The sequence below is a fragment of the Tamandua tetradactyla genome, chromosome 1, assembly GCF_023851605.1.
Source record: "Tamandua tetradactyla isolate mTamTet1 chromosome 1, mTamTet1.pri, whole genome shotgun sequence".
In the NCBI taxonomy this organism is placed as follows: Eukaryota; Metazoa; Chordata; class Mammalia; order Pilosa; family Myrmecophagidae; genus Tamandua; species Tamandua tetradactyla.
In genome coordinates, this window is record NC_135327.1 from 196,831,834 (window position 1) to 196,845,860 (window position 14,027).

General features: G+C 36.8%; 1 protein-coding gene across 20 annotated transcripts in view; it reads right to left on the reverse strand.

Annotated features, from left to right (window-relative positions):
• Positions 1-14,027, reverse strand: part of KMT2C (lysine methyltransferase 2C) — a 447,454-nt gene that overhangs the window by 280,285 nt on the left and 153,142 nt on the right. For 19 of the 20 annotated variants that reach the window (XM_077150489.1, XM_077150472.1, XM_077150479.1 and 16 more), the window contains one exon: positions 8,643-8,731. In XM_077150489.1, the coding sequence (XP_077006604.1) occupies positions 8,643-8,731 (89 nt within the window). Of the gene's footprint in view, positions 1-8,642; positions 8,732-10,835; positions 11,618-14,027 lie in introns of those variants that run through there. The other variant, XM_077150621.1, reaches the window with a different exon arrangement.

Consider the following 14,027-nt stretch of genomic DNA (forward strand, 5'->3'; position numbering starts at 1 on the left):
CTGAACTGGGATAAAATAGTCTTTTCAATAAATGGGCAAAGTAGAACTGGATCAATAACCAAAAGAATGGAAGAGGACCCTTACCTTAATTCTATACAAAAATTAACTCAAAGTGGATCACACAGTAAATACAAGAACCAGTACCATAAAGCTGCTAGAAGAAAATGTAGGGGAACATCAAGGCCTAGTAATAGGAGGTAGCTTCTTAAACTTTACACCCAAAGCACAATCAACAAAAGAAAACCAGACAAAGGGGAATTCCTCAAAATCAAATGCTTCCTCACTTTCTCAAAAAGGTGAAGAGGCAGCCAACTCAATGGGAGAAAATATTTGGAAATCACACATCAGATAAAGACTTCATAATCTGTACACATAAAGAAATCATACACCAGTTAACACAACAAGCAAACTCACCACCCTCCCCCTATCTACGTGGGACATGAATCCCAGGGTGTGGACCTTCCTGGCAATATGGGACAGAAATCCTAGAATGACCTGAGATTCAGCATCAAGGGACTGAGAAAAACCCTAGAATGACCTGAGACTCAGCATCAAGGGATTGAGAAAACCTTCTCAACCAAAAGGGGGAAGAGGGAAATGAGACAAAGTGTCAATGGCTGAGAGATTCCAAACAGAGTGGAGACGTTATCCTGAAGGTTATTCTTACGCATTAAGTAGATATCAACTTGTTATTCAAGATGTAATGGAGAGTCTGGAGGGAACTGCCTGAAAATGTAGAGCTGTGTTCCAGTAGCCATGTTTCTTGAGGATGATTGAATAATGATACAGCTTTCACAATGTGGCCGTGTGATTGTGAAAACCTTGTGTCTGGTGCACCTTGTCAATAGATGAGTAGAACATCTGGAATAAAATAAATAATGGGGGAACAAATGCTAAAAGAAATTTAGTTTGAAATGGTAGTGATCAATGAAAGGGAGGGGGAAGGGGTATGGTATGTTTAATCTTTTTTTTTTCTGTTTTTGTTTTCTTTCTTTTTCTGTTGTCTTTTTATTTCTTTTTTCTGAATTGATTCAAATGTTCTAAGAAATGATCGTGAGGATGAATATGCAACTATGTGATGGTATTGTGAATTACTGATTATATATGTTGAATGGAATGATCATACATTAAGAATGTTTTTGTTCGTTTGTTAATTTTTTAAATTAAAAAAAAAAAATCTAAACACTAAAAAAAACAAAGAAAGAAAGAAACCCTACAACTTAACAACAAAACAACAAAGAACCCAATTATAAAATGGCCTAAAGATATGAGTAAGCATTTTTCTGAAAAGCAAATACAGGTGGCTCAAAAGCATAGAAAGGGAAAAAAGCACATGAAGAGATGCTCATTTTCATTAGCTATAAAGGAAATAAAGATAAAGACTATAAAAGAGATACTACCTCATACTTAAAAGAATGACCATTATTAAACAGGAAACTACAAATGTTGGGAAGAATGTGGAGAAATTGGGACATATGCACTGTTATGGGAATAACAGTGGGAATGTATAATGGCACAGCCACTATGAAAGAGAGTTTGGCAGTTCCTTAGGAAACTAAACACTGAGTTGTCCAATGGCCCAGCAATAGCACTACATGGTATATACACAGAAGAGTTGAAAGCACTGACACTAACAGATAGTTGCACACCAATGTTCATAGCAGCTTATTTACAATAACCCAAAGATGGAAACAATCCAAATGTCCATCAACAGATGAGTGGATTAACAAAAAGTGGTATAAACCTATGGTGGAATATTATGCAGCAGTAAGAAGAAATGATGTCCTGAATGAAGCACATGACAAGATGGATGACCCTTGAGGACATAATGCAGAATGAAATAAGCCAGACACAAAAGGACAGATACTGTATGACTCCACTTTTATGACCATGGGAAAGGTAAAACTGGAGGCTTATAATATAGAATACAGGGGACAGAGAGATACATAGAAGTTAGAGATGAGTGAATGGTTAGCTAATGAGGTAGAACTCATATGTAAGGGAATATACTGAAGTGAAAGCAGTTCACTAGTGGGTCTATAAATTATATTACCATACTGAAGGTGAACATGATCGAAAGGGGTTGTATAGACCCACGTGTCTCAACCAATTAACACTACAAATATAAATAAGTTCTTGCATGGAGTACTGCAAAGATATGAGTCTTGTACAAAGCATGTTTATGTTCAGGGTACAGAAGGAAAATTGCTATTGCATGCTATGGTGTATGTTTAACAGGAAAACATCAACAGCACCACAGCAAAACCAGGGGTAAGTAATGGGTGGGGGGACACAATATAAGAGGACGGATAGATTTCCTATTGGGCGAGAGTGTGCTGATTGGTTATCTTTCTCATGGGAACAATGAAGTTACCAAAAATTGAGAGTGATGATGAACTGTGGACTTGGGCATTATACATGATGCTTAATGAATGCAGATGGGTGAAAGATGCACTAAGAAGTAGATTGGCAAATAATGGTGTATACATATGATTGATTATTGTGTTGATACAAAAAGGTAAGAAGTTGTGAGGCACACAACATTGTGAATGACCCTGTAGAACATTTGGTAAGGCAGAATAAGCCAAAAACAACAGAGCGATTATGGTATGGTCTCCATTAGAAAATGCTTCTAAAAAAACAGGGGCCTAGATTGTAAGTTCTTATATCAGTCACATTTAGTCCAGAGTGGTAATTATGATTTTTGGATTTTGAGAAGCTGTTTTATATATGTATAACCTGGTATTTGGAGGTAAGAACAAAGCCAATCAGGTCAGGATTAAGGTAATTCAAAACAGAGGGGTAAGGAAGACATTGTCTATATTTTAGAACTGCATCTACTCTTTAACCAAAGAAAGGTTTATTTTGTCCAGAACCTAAATATTCTGTAGCATATAATCCAACTCAACCTGTCTGAATAGTTCATTTAAACAATCAAAACACAGGGAGCCCGGAAAAAGAGTGAGGGCCTTCGATACTGTATAGCTTAATGTAATACCTGCATACATCCTAGAATATATTAAGCAGATAATCAAGAAGTACTGACCACATGAGGCAGCCCTAGTTGCAAAGGCTAAAGAACTGAAAGGCAGAGGGCTGGAGCCTGATGCAGAGGTTCTGGGCCTGCAGAAGTAAACGGACGGTAGCCAGGAACTATTAAGTCAGGTCATGTTCCTTGGGTACGCAACCCTCACCACTGTAGCTCCGTGATTGGTGCCTCACTGCATACCACACACACCCAAACCTCATCACCAGTTCCAATTCACCGTTCTCCAGGTGCCGCCACCGTACCAGCCTCCAGTGCACATACTGCCCCACCCCCCACCCCAAGTGCAGCCCAACCCACCTCTCCTGCACCCCTCCTGAGCACTACCACCACCACCCTTGTTCCTTGCAGGCTGTTGCCAACGCATAAAGGCTGCCGTCACTAACATCCATACCCAGACTACCCCTACCCTACTACCTATAGGGTCGCACAGACTCAACCCATGCCCCTGAGCTCTCTGCATCAGTTTACAGCACTCTTAGCACCATGTATTTGCACGGGCCCCCAATCATATCATTGCGCTTTGGGAACTGCACTTTATAGCAGTCCTAGAACCATGCTGCGCACATCTCTCAGCCACACTTCCCATCTCTGGGAACTACACTTTACAGCAGTCCAGAACCATGCATGTGCACAGTTCTCAGCCACACTTCCCAACTCTGAGAAAACAGCCAGGTAACATACATATGCCCCCAAACCACAAAGGTGCTGTTGCCACAATTCTACACATGTGCACAAAGAGCCCTTTGCCTTAGATCAGCACACACAAATGGTTACACCCCCAGACCAGTGCACCCACACAGCTACATACTCACTGGCCACTGGATACCCATTTTCACAAGCAGGAGCATAACATTCCCAAACTATACCTATACCTGCCCTGACATAAATCACCACACGAAGTGTCCCACCCTGTACCCTGCTCCCTGCTTACAACCATCTGCAAACACAAGGCCTTAGACTACAAAAAGAAATAAAATCCAAAACTAAATCAATCAAGATATTTACATGTCAGGAAGACAACAGAAGATCACTAAACATATCACAATGCAGACAGATATAGCCCTGCCTAAAGACCAAATTAAAGACACAGATGTTAGAACCACTAATCAAAGATGTTCATATAAATCTACTTAAATAAATAAGTGAGATAGTAAATGACATAAAGGAGATCAAGAAGACAGTAGAAGAGCATAAAGAGGAATTTGAAAGAAAATAGAAAAGTAGCAGATATTACAGAGATTAAAGACTCTGTTGACCAAACAAAAAACATACTAGTGGCACAGAACACCATATTTGAAGAGACAGAAGAAAGAATAATTGATATAGAGGACAGGATAACTGACATTGAAGACTCAAAACAGCAAATGGCAAAAAAAGATGGAAAAAAATTGAATTCAATCTAAGGGAAATGACAGACAAAACAAAGTGCACAAATATAAGAATCAATGGTGTCCCAGAAGGAGAAGAGAGGAGTACAGGACTAGGAAGAGTATTTGAGGATATAATGGGGGAAAACTTTCCAATCCTCATAAAGAACATAAATATACAAATTAAAGGAGACCAACGAACTACAAACAGAATGAATCCAAATAGGTCTTCCCCAAGGCACATAAAAATCAGTCTGTCAAATGTGGAAGAGAAGCAGAAAATCATGAAAATGGAGAGAAAAACAATCTACTACACACAAAGGAAACAAAATAAGCAGAGTTCAGACTACACAACTAGTACCCTGGAGGCTAGAAGGCAGTGGTATGATACACTCAAGATCCTGAAAGAGAAAAACTTCCAGCCAAGAATTTTGTACCCAGCAAAACTGTCCTTCAAAACTGAGGGAGAGATTAAAGTTTCCACAGACAAAGAAGTCCTGAAAGAACTGTCAACAAGAGATGGGCCTTAAAAGAAATATTAAAAGGAGCTCTCCCAGCTGAAAAAAAAAAAGACAAGAGAGGGAGATCTGAAGACAGGCACAGAATTGAAGAGTACCACTAAGGGTAATTTAAGAATACAAAGAGAAAGAGGGAAAACAATGTATAGATTTGACAAGTAAAATTAAAAAGATTAGATGGTAGATTCAAGAAATGCTTTTTCAGTAATAACTTTGAATGTTAACAGACTAAACTTACCAGTACAGATTGGGAGAATGTATTAAGAAACATAATCCAGCTATATGCTGCTTAGAAGAGACTCATCTTAGACACAAGGATTCAAAAAGATTGAAAGTGAAAGGATGGAAAAAGAATTTCCACACAACTTCAAACCAAATGAAAGCAGGAGTACATATACTAATATCAGACAAGACAGACTTTAAATGTAAAGACAGAATAAGAGACAAAGAAGGAAGGAATTAAGAAACATAGTTCAGCTATATGCTGCTTCCAACAAACTCATGTTAGATACAAGAACACAAATAGATTGAAAGTGAAAGGACGGAAAATGATTTTCCAAGCAAGTTTTTGTAACCAAAAGAAAGCAGAAGTATCTATACTAATTTCAGAAAAAATGTCTACTGTGATGATGAAAAAATATATAAGCCCTCTAGCCTCCTATATTCTGGAGCAGTTAGAAGGAAAAATATGAGAGGATCATATGGTAGCCATAACAAACTCTGGGATCATGTCCTGTAATTACATGTTGAGGAGTGCTTTGAAAACTATTACTTTTTTCCTTCTTTGCTTTGTACGTATGGTGTATTATACAATTTTTAAAAAAAGTTAAAAAAGGAATGATGATATTTCTGCAAGTTTTACGCTAATGAAATTATTCATTAAGAGAAAAACATTCATGAGGTAAGAAAGCTAGGAAAACTGGAGATGTAAACTCAATAATAGGTGAAAGACGATGGGTCTAGGCTGCAAGTTGAGGGATTAGCTTCAGATGGCCACAAAGACTTTTCATCAAATTTTATCCAAAAAGAAAGGAGAATATATGGGTGAAGACACAGAAAACAGATTTTATATTGCATGACTGTGAAATTTTTTTCTGATTACTTTTTCATTCCACTGAAATAAGCAAGATCATCAGCTGAAGAATGAAAAATGGCAAGGGATATTAAAAATTTGAGAAAAGATGAGAAAGGAGTTAAATAATCATCTTCGATAATAGGGAGGGAATTCTAAATAAAAGTAGAATGATTATAGAGGGTGGCATTTATAACCCTTTTGAGATGTAAGTTCATAAATTTAAAATAAAAACAGTGTACAAGATTGTGTTTTTTCCTCAAAATTCTACTGCTTCAAACACAGTCTGGCTTAAGTCATGCCAACAAGACAATGGGAAAATGGAAAAGGAAATTTGAGGATATAAGAGAATGACTACAATGATGGATCACAGAATCTGAGCTAGAAAAGGACAGTGATAAACAGTACCCCAATGGTAAGATAAATATGGTTGAAAAACTGTTGTTGTGTTGGTAGGTATTAGAGATAGATAATGAGCTGGAAAAAGAAGAGGTGGTGGTCAGAGGTTAGGATGTGTAAAATTGAGATTTGGGAGTTGATACAACAACTGTCTTAGTGAATGCCACAGTGACAAAGGATAAGTATGCCCATAAGAATGAACAAGTGGGGAAAACCAAAGCAATAGGCTGAGTCCCCAATCTTGGGGTTTGGTCATATGAAACTTAACCCTACAAAGGATAGATCAAGTCTACTTAAAATTAGGTCTCAGAGTCACCCCCAGAGAACCTCTTTTGTTGCTCAGATGTCGCCTCTCTCTCTCTCTCTCAGCCAACACAGAAAGCAAACTCACCACCCTCCCCCGTCTACATGGGACATGACTCTCAGGGGTGTAAACCTCCCTGGCAACATAGGACAGAAATCCTAGAATGAAACAGGACTCAGCATCAGGAAATTGAGAAAACCTTCTCAACCAATAGGGGAAAGAGGGAAATGAGACAAAATAAAGTGTCAGGGGCTGAGAGATTTCAAAACAGAGTCAAGACATTATCCTGGAGTTATTCTTATGAGTTATACAGATATCCCTTTTCAGTTTTATGGTGTATTTGGGTGGCTAAAGGGAAGTACGTGAAACTGTAGAGCTTTTCTCCAGTAGCCTTGTTTCTTAAACATGATTGTATAAAAATATAACGTTTACGATGTGATTCGTGATTGTGAAATCTTATGTCTGATGTTCCCTTTACCTAGGGTATGGACAGATGAGTAAAAAATATGAATAAGAAAATAAAGAAATATAGGAGGGAAAAGGTTAAAATATATTCAGAAGATGGAAATACTAGTGGTCAATGAGAAGGAGGGGTAAGGGGTATGGTATGTATAAGTTTTTTCTTTTTATTTCTTTTTCTGGAGTGACACAAATGTTCTAAAAAATGATTATGGTGATGAATATACTACTATGTGGTAATACTGTGAGCCAATGTATGTACACCGTGTATGTAATTTCTGTATGTTAAGAATGCTTGTGTTTGTATGCTGTTTTGTTAATTAAAAATGTTTTTTTTTTTAATGACAGTGAAGAAGCAGTACAGTGTGAAATAGGAGGACAGGTATTAAAGCTTCAGTGAATGATGCACAGTAACCAAGCAAAGTTTTGATAACTGCAACCAAAAGTGACAACCAATGGTACAGTCTGATAACATTGTTTTTAATAAGCATTATGTTGAAACAATGTCACAAACTTCAAAGTGATTTTTCACTAGGAAGTAAAAGTATAGAGAACACAAAATTAAAACTAAAGAAAGAATTCAAATAAATTCAAGTTTCAAGTAATATGGTAATATGCATAAACCAAAGGGTAAAATGTAGAATTCTAAACTCCCATGCACCTCATCATTGTGTTTTTGAGGGCATTCTAAGAAAAATATCAGCATAACAGCAATAAATTTGATGATCACAAGCATTTTCTATACAATTATATTTTAAAAGCTGAAACAATTTCTAGCTTTTCTCTAACAACCGTGTGACATTCTGCAAAAGTCAAAGCGATAACATTCAACTTCAGAGAGAAAGCTTATGTTTATGTCTATACTGTCATCAACAACTGTTGAAAAACATTGCCAATAATAGATCATATCAAGTAGCTAGTCTCCAAATACAACACAAAACCAAGTCTTAACAATTTATTAATCAGTAACCTCGCAAGGATTTTGCAAACTACTTTGGACAACCTACTCTACCACTTTCAGATTCGAAATACACATTAAACATATCAAAAAATCTGAAGACAAAAAACCTACGTGGGCTGATTTAACCTACCATTTCATAATGTGAGCTGCTAATTGGACATAATTTTTCCTCAATGCAGATATTAACACAATAAGCTTTAAACAAAACACTAGATAGATGGTTTCTAAGACAGCAATATACTAGAAACTGTGATATTATTGACCTGGATTTATTGTTGGTACCCTTTTTTTTGTTGTTTTCTGCTTTGATAAAATCTTATCCACAGTGGTTAAACAATTCTTACTTAATAAAGCTTAAGAAAAAACACTGAGAGATAGAGAATTAAAATTTTGCTATCTTCTCCATTAATTATCAAACTATTAAGGCAGATGAAAATTTTGAGCTAAGTAGATACACAAATGTTAATGCCCACATTATGTACATTTTGTAAAATCATTATTACATTTTGATACCTGTTTCCACAGTATTTTCTGTTTCTGTTGTCTCCAAACCATCCATACTGTCCTCATCCTCCACTGCAGTTTTTCCTCGATTTCGAGGCCTAGAGTCAAAGAAATAAAATTATATAGTTAAGTGTTAAATTTTAAGGCTTAAAATTCTATTCAACATAAAGCATGAGATGAACATTTACAAAATTAAATAACTCAGGCAATATTTCCATTACTTAATCACATAAAACAGTAAATATCATACTCTACAGACATTTTATCCTTCACGTACAGTCTTTACATATACCTAAATGTGAGGCCAGGTCCAGATTAATACATTTGTGCCATCTTACACAATACTTCCTTAAGTATTCCTCATTTTGGGAATTGGTTCTTTTACCAGATCTTCAGATGAATCTAAATCTATCATAGTGATTTAAACCAACTCTTCAAGGTTCAAACATAAGTATTAAAAAAAAAAAAAAAAGAGCTGTTTTTGAAGTGATATGAAATTTTGACTTAAATTAATATTTCAAAGAAAATTAACAAATCAAAACCAATGAAGGGAACATAACATAAGAAGACTTCAAAAAACTAAAATGATCAAAATGCCTATGGTTTGATAAGTGAAATACTGCACACTGTCAAAAAGAAAGTCATCTATATTTAATTAAAAATAAATGGCTAATCAAATTCCTAACAAATACAGGCAAAAACTAAGGTGAAAAAATACTAATAAATATAATCAGAATGATAGCAAAGAAAACTTAACACTAGAAATTTATTAATATAATGCATAATTTGAAACTTCATGAGGGTGGGGTGACGGAGGCATAACTAAATTAAGAGAATACAGTAACTTGAGAGATGGGAAGTTATGACCAAGGTTAAATCAATTTCATGTTAATTTTACTGCTCATAGAAAAGAGGTGAAAAAATTTTCTTTAGAATTTAAAAGTCAAATAGTTATGTTTAAATTTAAAAGAAAACTGGAAAACAAAGAGGAAAGATGAGGTGAGAGAAATCTGATCTACTCAAGAATAGGCAGAAAGGGAGAGAAAAAAGTTCGTGGTAAAGAGGGGGTGAAAACAGAAACACATAAAAATAAATACAAATACCACTGAATTATATAGTTGAATGTGGCCAAAAGGGGAATTTTAAATTACTACAATAAAATTTAAAGAAAAAAATCAGAGGACTGTACAACACAAGGAACCCTAATGGAAATTATATGGCTAATATAATTATAATAATACCCCTGCATCTATTGAAAGAAATGTACCACATTAATGAAATGTGTTTATACTAAATAGGTGGTATATGGGAGCAATGTAATTTCTGCAAGATTTCTCTGTAAACCTACACCTTCTCTAACAAAAATATGCATACTAAATAAATACAAATATTAGTTTTCTGTCAACAAAAATGGTTTAAACTGTCATTATTGAATGATAAAATGATTATGTCATCAGGATAGCATAATATTATACAAAGTAAACATTCACAGAAATTAAAACATTCATAAATATTATGGGAGATTTGAACATCCCACCCTCCGAAACTGATAATTCAAACACTTGCAACAATAGGTTTAGCAAGCATAATTAGACTATCCTATCAATCTCCATACATCAAGCTCTGTTCAAACCCTGTTGATACAGCAGTAAACAAACAAAATTCCCAGCTTTGCAAAATTACATTCTAGTAAGAAACAACAGACAATGGCATTCAAGTAAAATACATCAGAAAAAGACTTAAGGAAAAAAATTAAAAAGTGAATGAGAAGCTACACAACACTTTAATTAAGAACTTCATGAGGCTGGGGCCACATCAGTGACTGCATACACAGCGTACCCCAGCCTGGACCAGCTGCAAGCCCACCCAGAACCGTGAGACCCCAAGCAGCGGCGGCCAGTGCCCAACCCACAAGCTGTTTCCCAAAGGGGAAAGGAAAGAGCTCAGCAGAGGCCGAGAGCAACCAAACTCCAACTACGGAATAAATTCACAAATTCTGAATATGAAATACAGGCCCCCAGCTCAGCCGAACCTCGACTAAAAGTGGTGGTCGCTGGTTTTTGTCCTGTAGCAGAGGAGAGGAGGCAGGGTTGATGGAAAAAGAAGAGAAAAAACACAGAGGTTTTATTGGATTTGAAAAGGCCTGGGCCATGAAGGAAAGCAGGGGACACGTAGGACCTGGAGGTACACAGAGCAACGTACCAACTTGAGCTCTTGATTGGCAAACCCGAGAAATGGGGGTCCTGCTCTGAAAAGGACTTTTCTCCTTCGTTTTCTTGGCTGGGTTTCTACAGCTTGACTGCTCCTTGGATACAGCTGCAAGGCTTCTCAGGCTTCACTACCCCAGGCATGGGCAGAATTAAGCTTCTCTGATTGTTTCTCTGGAGCCAGTGCCCTCCCAAGGAGAGGAATGGGCCCAGCTCAGGTGGAACCCCTCCTGCAAGGAGTTCCAACCCCAGGGTGGAAAACTGAAGTGATTATAACCGGACTATAACGTCTCCTCTCTCTCCACCACGTCCCCAGCAGGGAGAGTCAGATAAAGTTAAAGGTACCACATCACCTTATGCTGGTGGGACCTGCAGGCAGGCAAGTGCCACATACTGGGCAGGATAGGAAAAACAGAGCCCGGAGGCTTCACAGGAAATTTTTTCAATCTACTGGGTCTAACCCTCAGGGAAAACTGACACAGGTGACTCTTTCCTCCTGCTAGGAGGCCAGTTTGGTCTGGGAAAATCTGGCTGGAGTCTATAATACCTAAGCAGACCCTCGTAAGGGGGGAAATAAGGCACCATACAGGCAGTGCAAAAAACAAGAAAATAAGAACTGAAAAATTCTGATTTGTTAAACAAAATCTAAGCCAGTGGTTCAGAATAAGATGAACTGAATGTCAAACGACAAATAGACAACAAACTCCTCCACCAAGGAAATCCCAAGTGAAAACAATCTCCAAAATAAACTAATTAAGGAAACTAAATGCCTAGACGCCAGCAAAAAAAAAAAAAAAAAAAAAAAAAAAGAATCATACTAGGAAAACTAAAGGGACGGCCCAGCCAAAGGAACAAACCAACACTTCAAATGAGATACAGGAGTTGAAACAACTAATACAGAATGTTCGAAAATACATGGAAAACCTCATCAAAAATCAAATCAGTGAATTGAGGGAGGATATAAAGAAGGCAAGGAATGAACAAAAAGAAGACATCGAAAGTCTGAAAAAACAAATCACAGAACTTATGGGAATGAGAAGCACATCTGAAGAGATGAAAAAAACAACAGAAATCTACAATGTCATATTTCAAGACGGAGAAGATAGCATTACTGAACTGGAGAATGGGACATGTGAAATCCAACAAGTAAAAGAAAACATAGGGAAAAGAATGGAAAAATATGAGCAGGGACTCAGGGAACTGAATGACAACATGAAGCCAATTAATATATGTGTTGTGGGCATCCCAGGAGGAGAAGAGAGGGGAAAAGGAGAAAAACTAACTGGGAAAATTATCACTGAAAATCTTCCAACTCCTATGAAAGACTTAAAATTACAAATCGAAGAAGTACAGTGTATCCCAAACAGAACTGATCCAAATAGATGTACTCAAAGACACTTACTAATCAGAACGTCAGATGTCAAAGAGAAAGAGAGAATCTTCAAAGCAGAAAGAGAAAAGCAATCCATAATGGTGGTAGTAAGATTTAGTTGTCAACTTGGCCAGGTGAAGGCATCTAGTTCTGTTGCTGTGGACATGAGCCAATGGCACGTGAACCACATCTGTTGCTGATTTACATCTGCAGTCGGCTAGAAGGTGTGCCTGCTGCAATGTATGACTTCTGACTTAACTGGCTGGTGCTTAAATGAGAGAGCCCAACATAGCACAGCCCAAGCAGCTCAGCATACCTCATCTCAGCATTCACAGCTCAGCCAGGCCTTTGGAGATAAAGAAAGAAATCACCCCGGGAAAACTTGTTGGAACTCAGAGGCCTGGACAGAAGGCCAATGGAGTCCATCCTGTGCCTTCCCACGTAAGAAAGAACCTCAGTTGAAAGTTAGCTGCCTGCTTTAAGACAGAATAAACTTGTGAAGTATGTAACAACATGGATGGACCTTGAGAACATTATGCTGAGTGAGACTAGCCAAAAACTAAAGGACAAATACTGTATAGTCTCACTGATATGAACTGACATTAGTAAATAAACTTGAAACATTTCGTTGGTAACAGAGACCATCAGGAGACAGAAATAGGGTAAGATATTGGGTAATTGGAGCTGAAGGGATACAGACTGTGCAACAGGACTGGATACAAAAACTCAGAAATGGACAACACAATACTACCTACTTGTAATATAATTATGTTAAAACACTGAATGAAGCTGCATGTGAGAATGACAGCGGGAGGGCGGCTAGGGACATAAATGAAATCAGAAAGAAAGATAGATGTTAAAGCTTGAGATGGTATAATCTAAGAATGCCTAAAGTGTATAACAGTAGTGAAATGTACAAGGTACAAATTTTAAAAATGTTTTTGCATAAGGGAGAACAAAGGAATGTCATTATTGCAGGGTGCTGAAAATAGATGGTAATTAATATTTTAAAATGTCACCTAATCTGTGAGACCAAAGCAAAAAATGTTTATTTGTTACAAAATTTATATTTTGACTAGTGCATTTCCTAATATAACTTATGTAGATAGTTTGATTGAATGCCATAAGTACTTGGAATCTCAGGTAGAATGATGAATACGCAACTACATGATGATATTGAGAATCACTGATTATATATGTAGAATGGAATGATATGTTAATATTTTGCTCGTTAATTTTTTTAATTAATAAATTAAAAAAAGAAAGAAAGAAAGTTAGCTGTCTTTCCTCTGAAGAACTAATGAAATAAATCCCCTTTTATTAAAATCCAATCTATCTCTGGTGTGTTGCATTCCGGTACCAAGCAAACTAGAACAATAACATACAAGGGAAGCCCAATAAGACTATGTGTAGATTTCTCAGTAGAAACCATGGAGCGAGAACACACTGGTATGACAAATTAAAATCACTAAAAGAGAAAAACAGCCAACCAAGAATTCAATAACTAGAAAAACTGTCCTTCCAAAATGATGGGGAAATTAAAACATTCTGAGGTAAAAAATCACTGAGAGAATTTGTCACAAAGAGACCAGCTCTGCAAGAAATACTAAAGGGAATGCTAGAGACAGATAGGAATAGACAGTAAAGAGAGATGTGGAGAAGAGTGTAGAAATAAAAGACTATCAGTAAAGGTAAAAAGACGGAAAATTAGATATGACATGCAAAATTCAAAAGGAAAATGGTATAAGAAAGTACTGCCCACACAATAATGACACTAAATGTTAATGGATTAAATTCCCCAATCAAAAGACATAA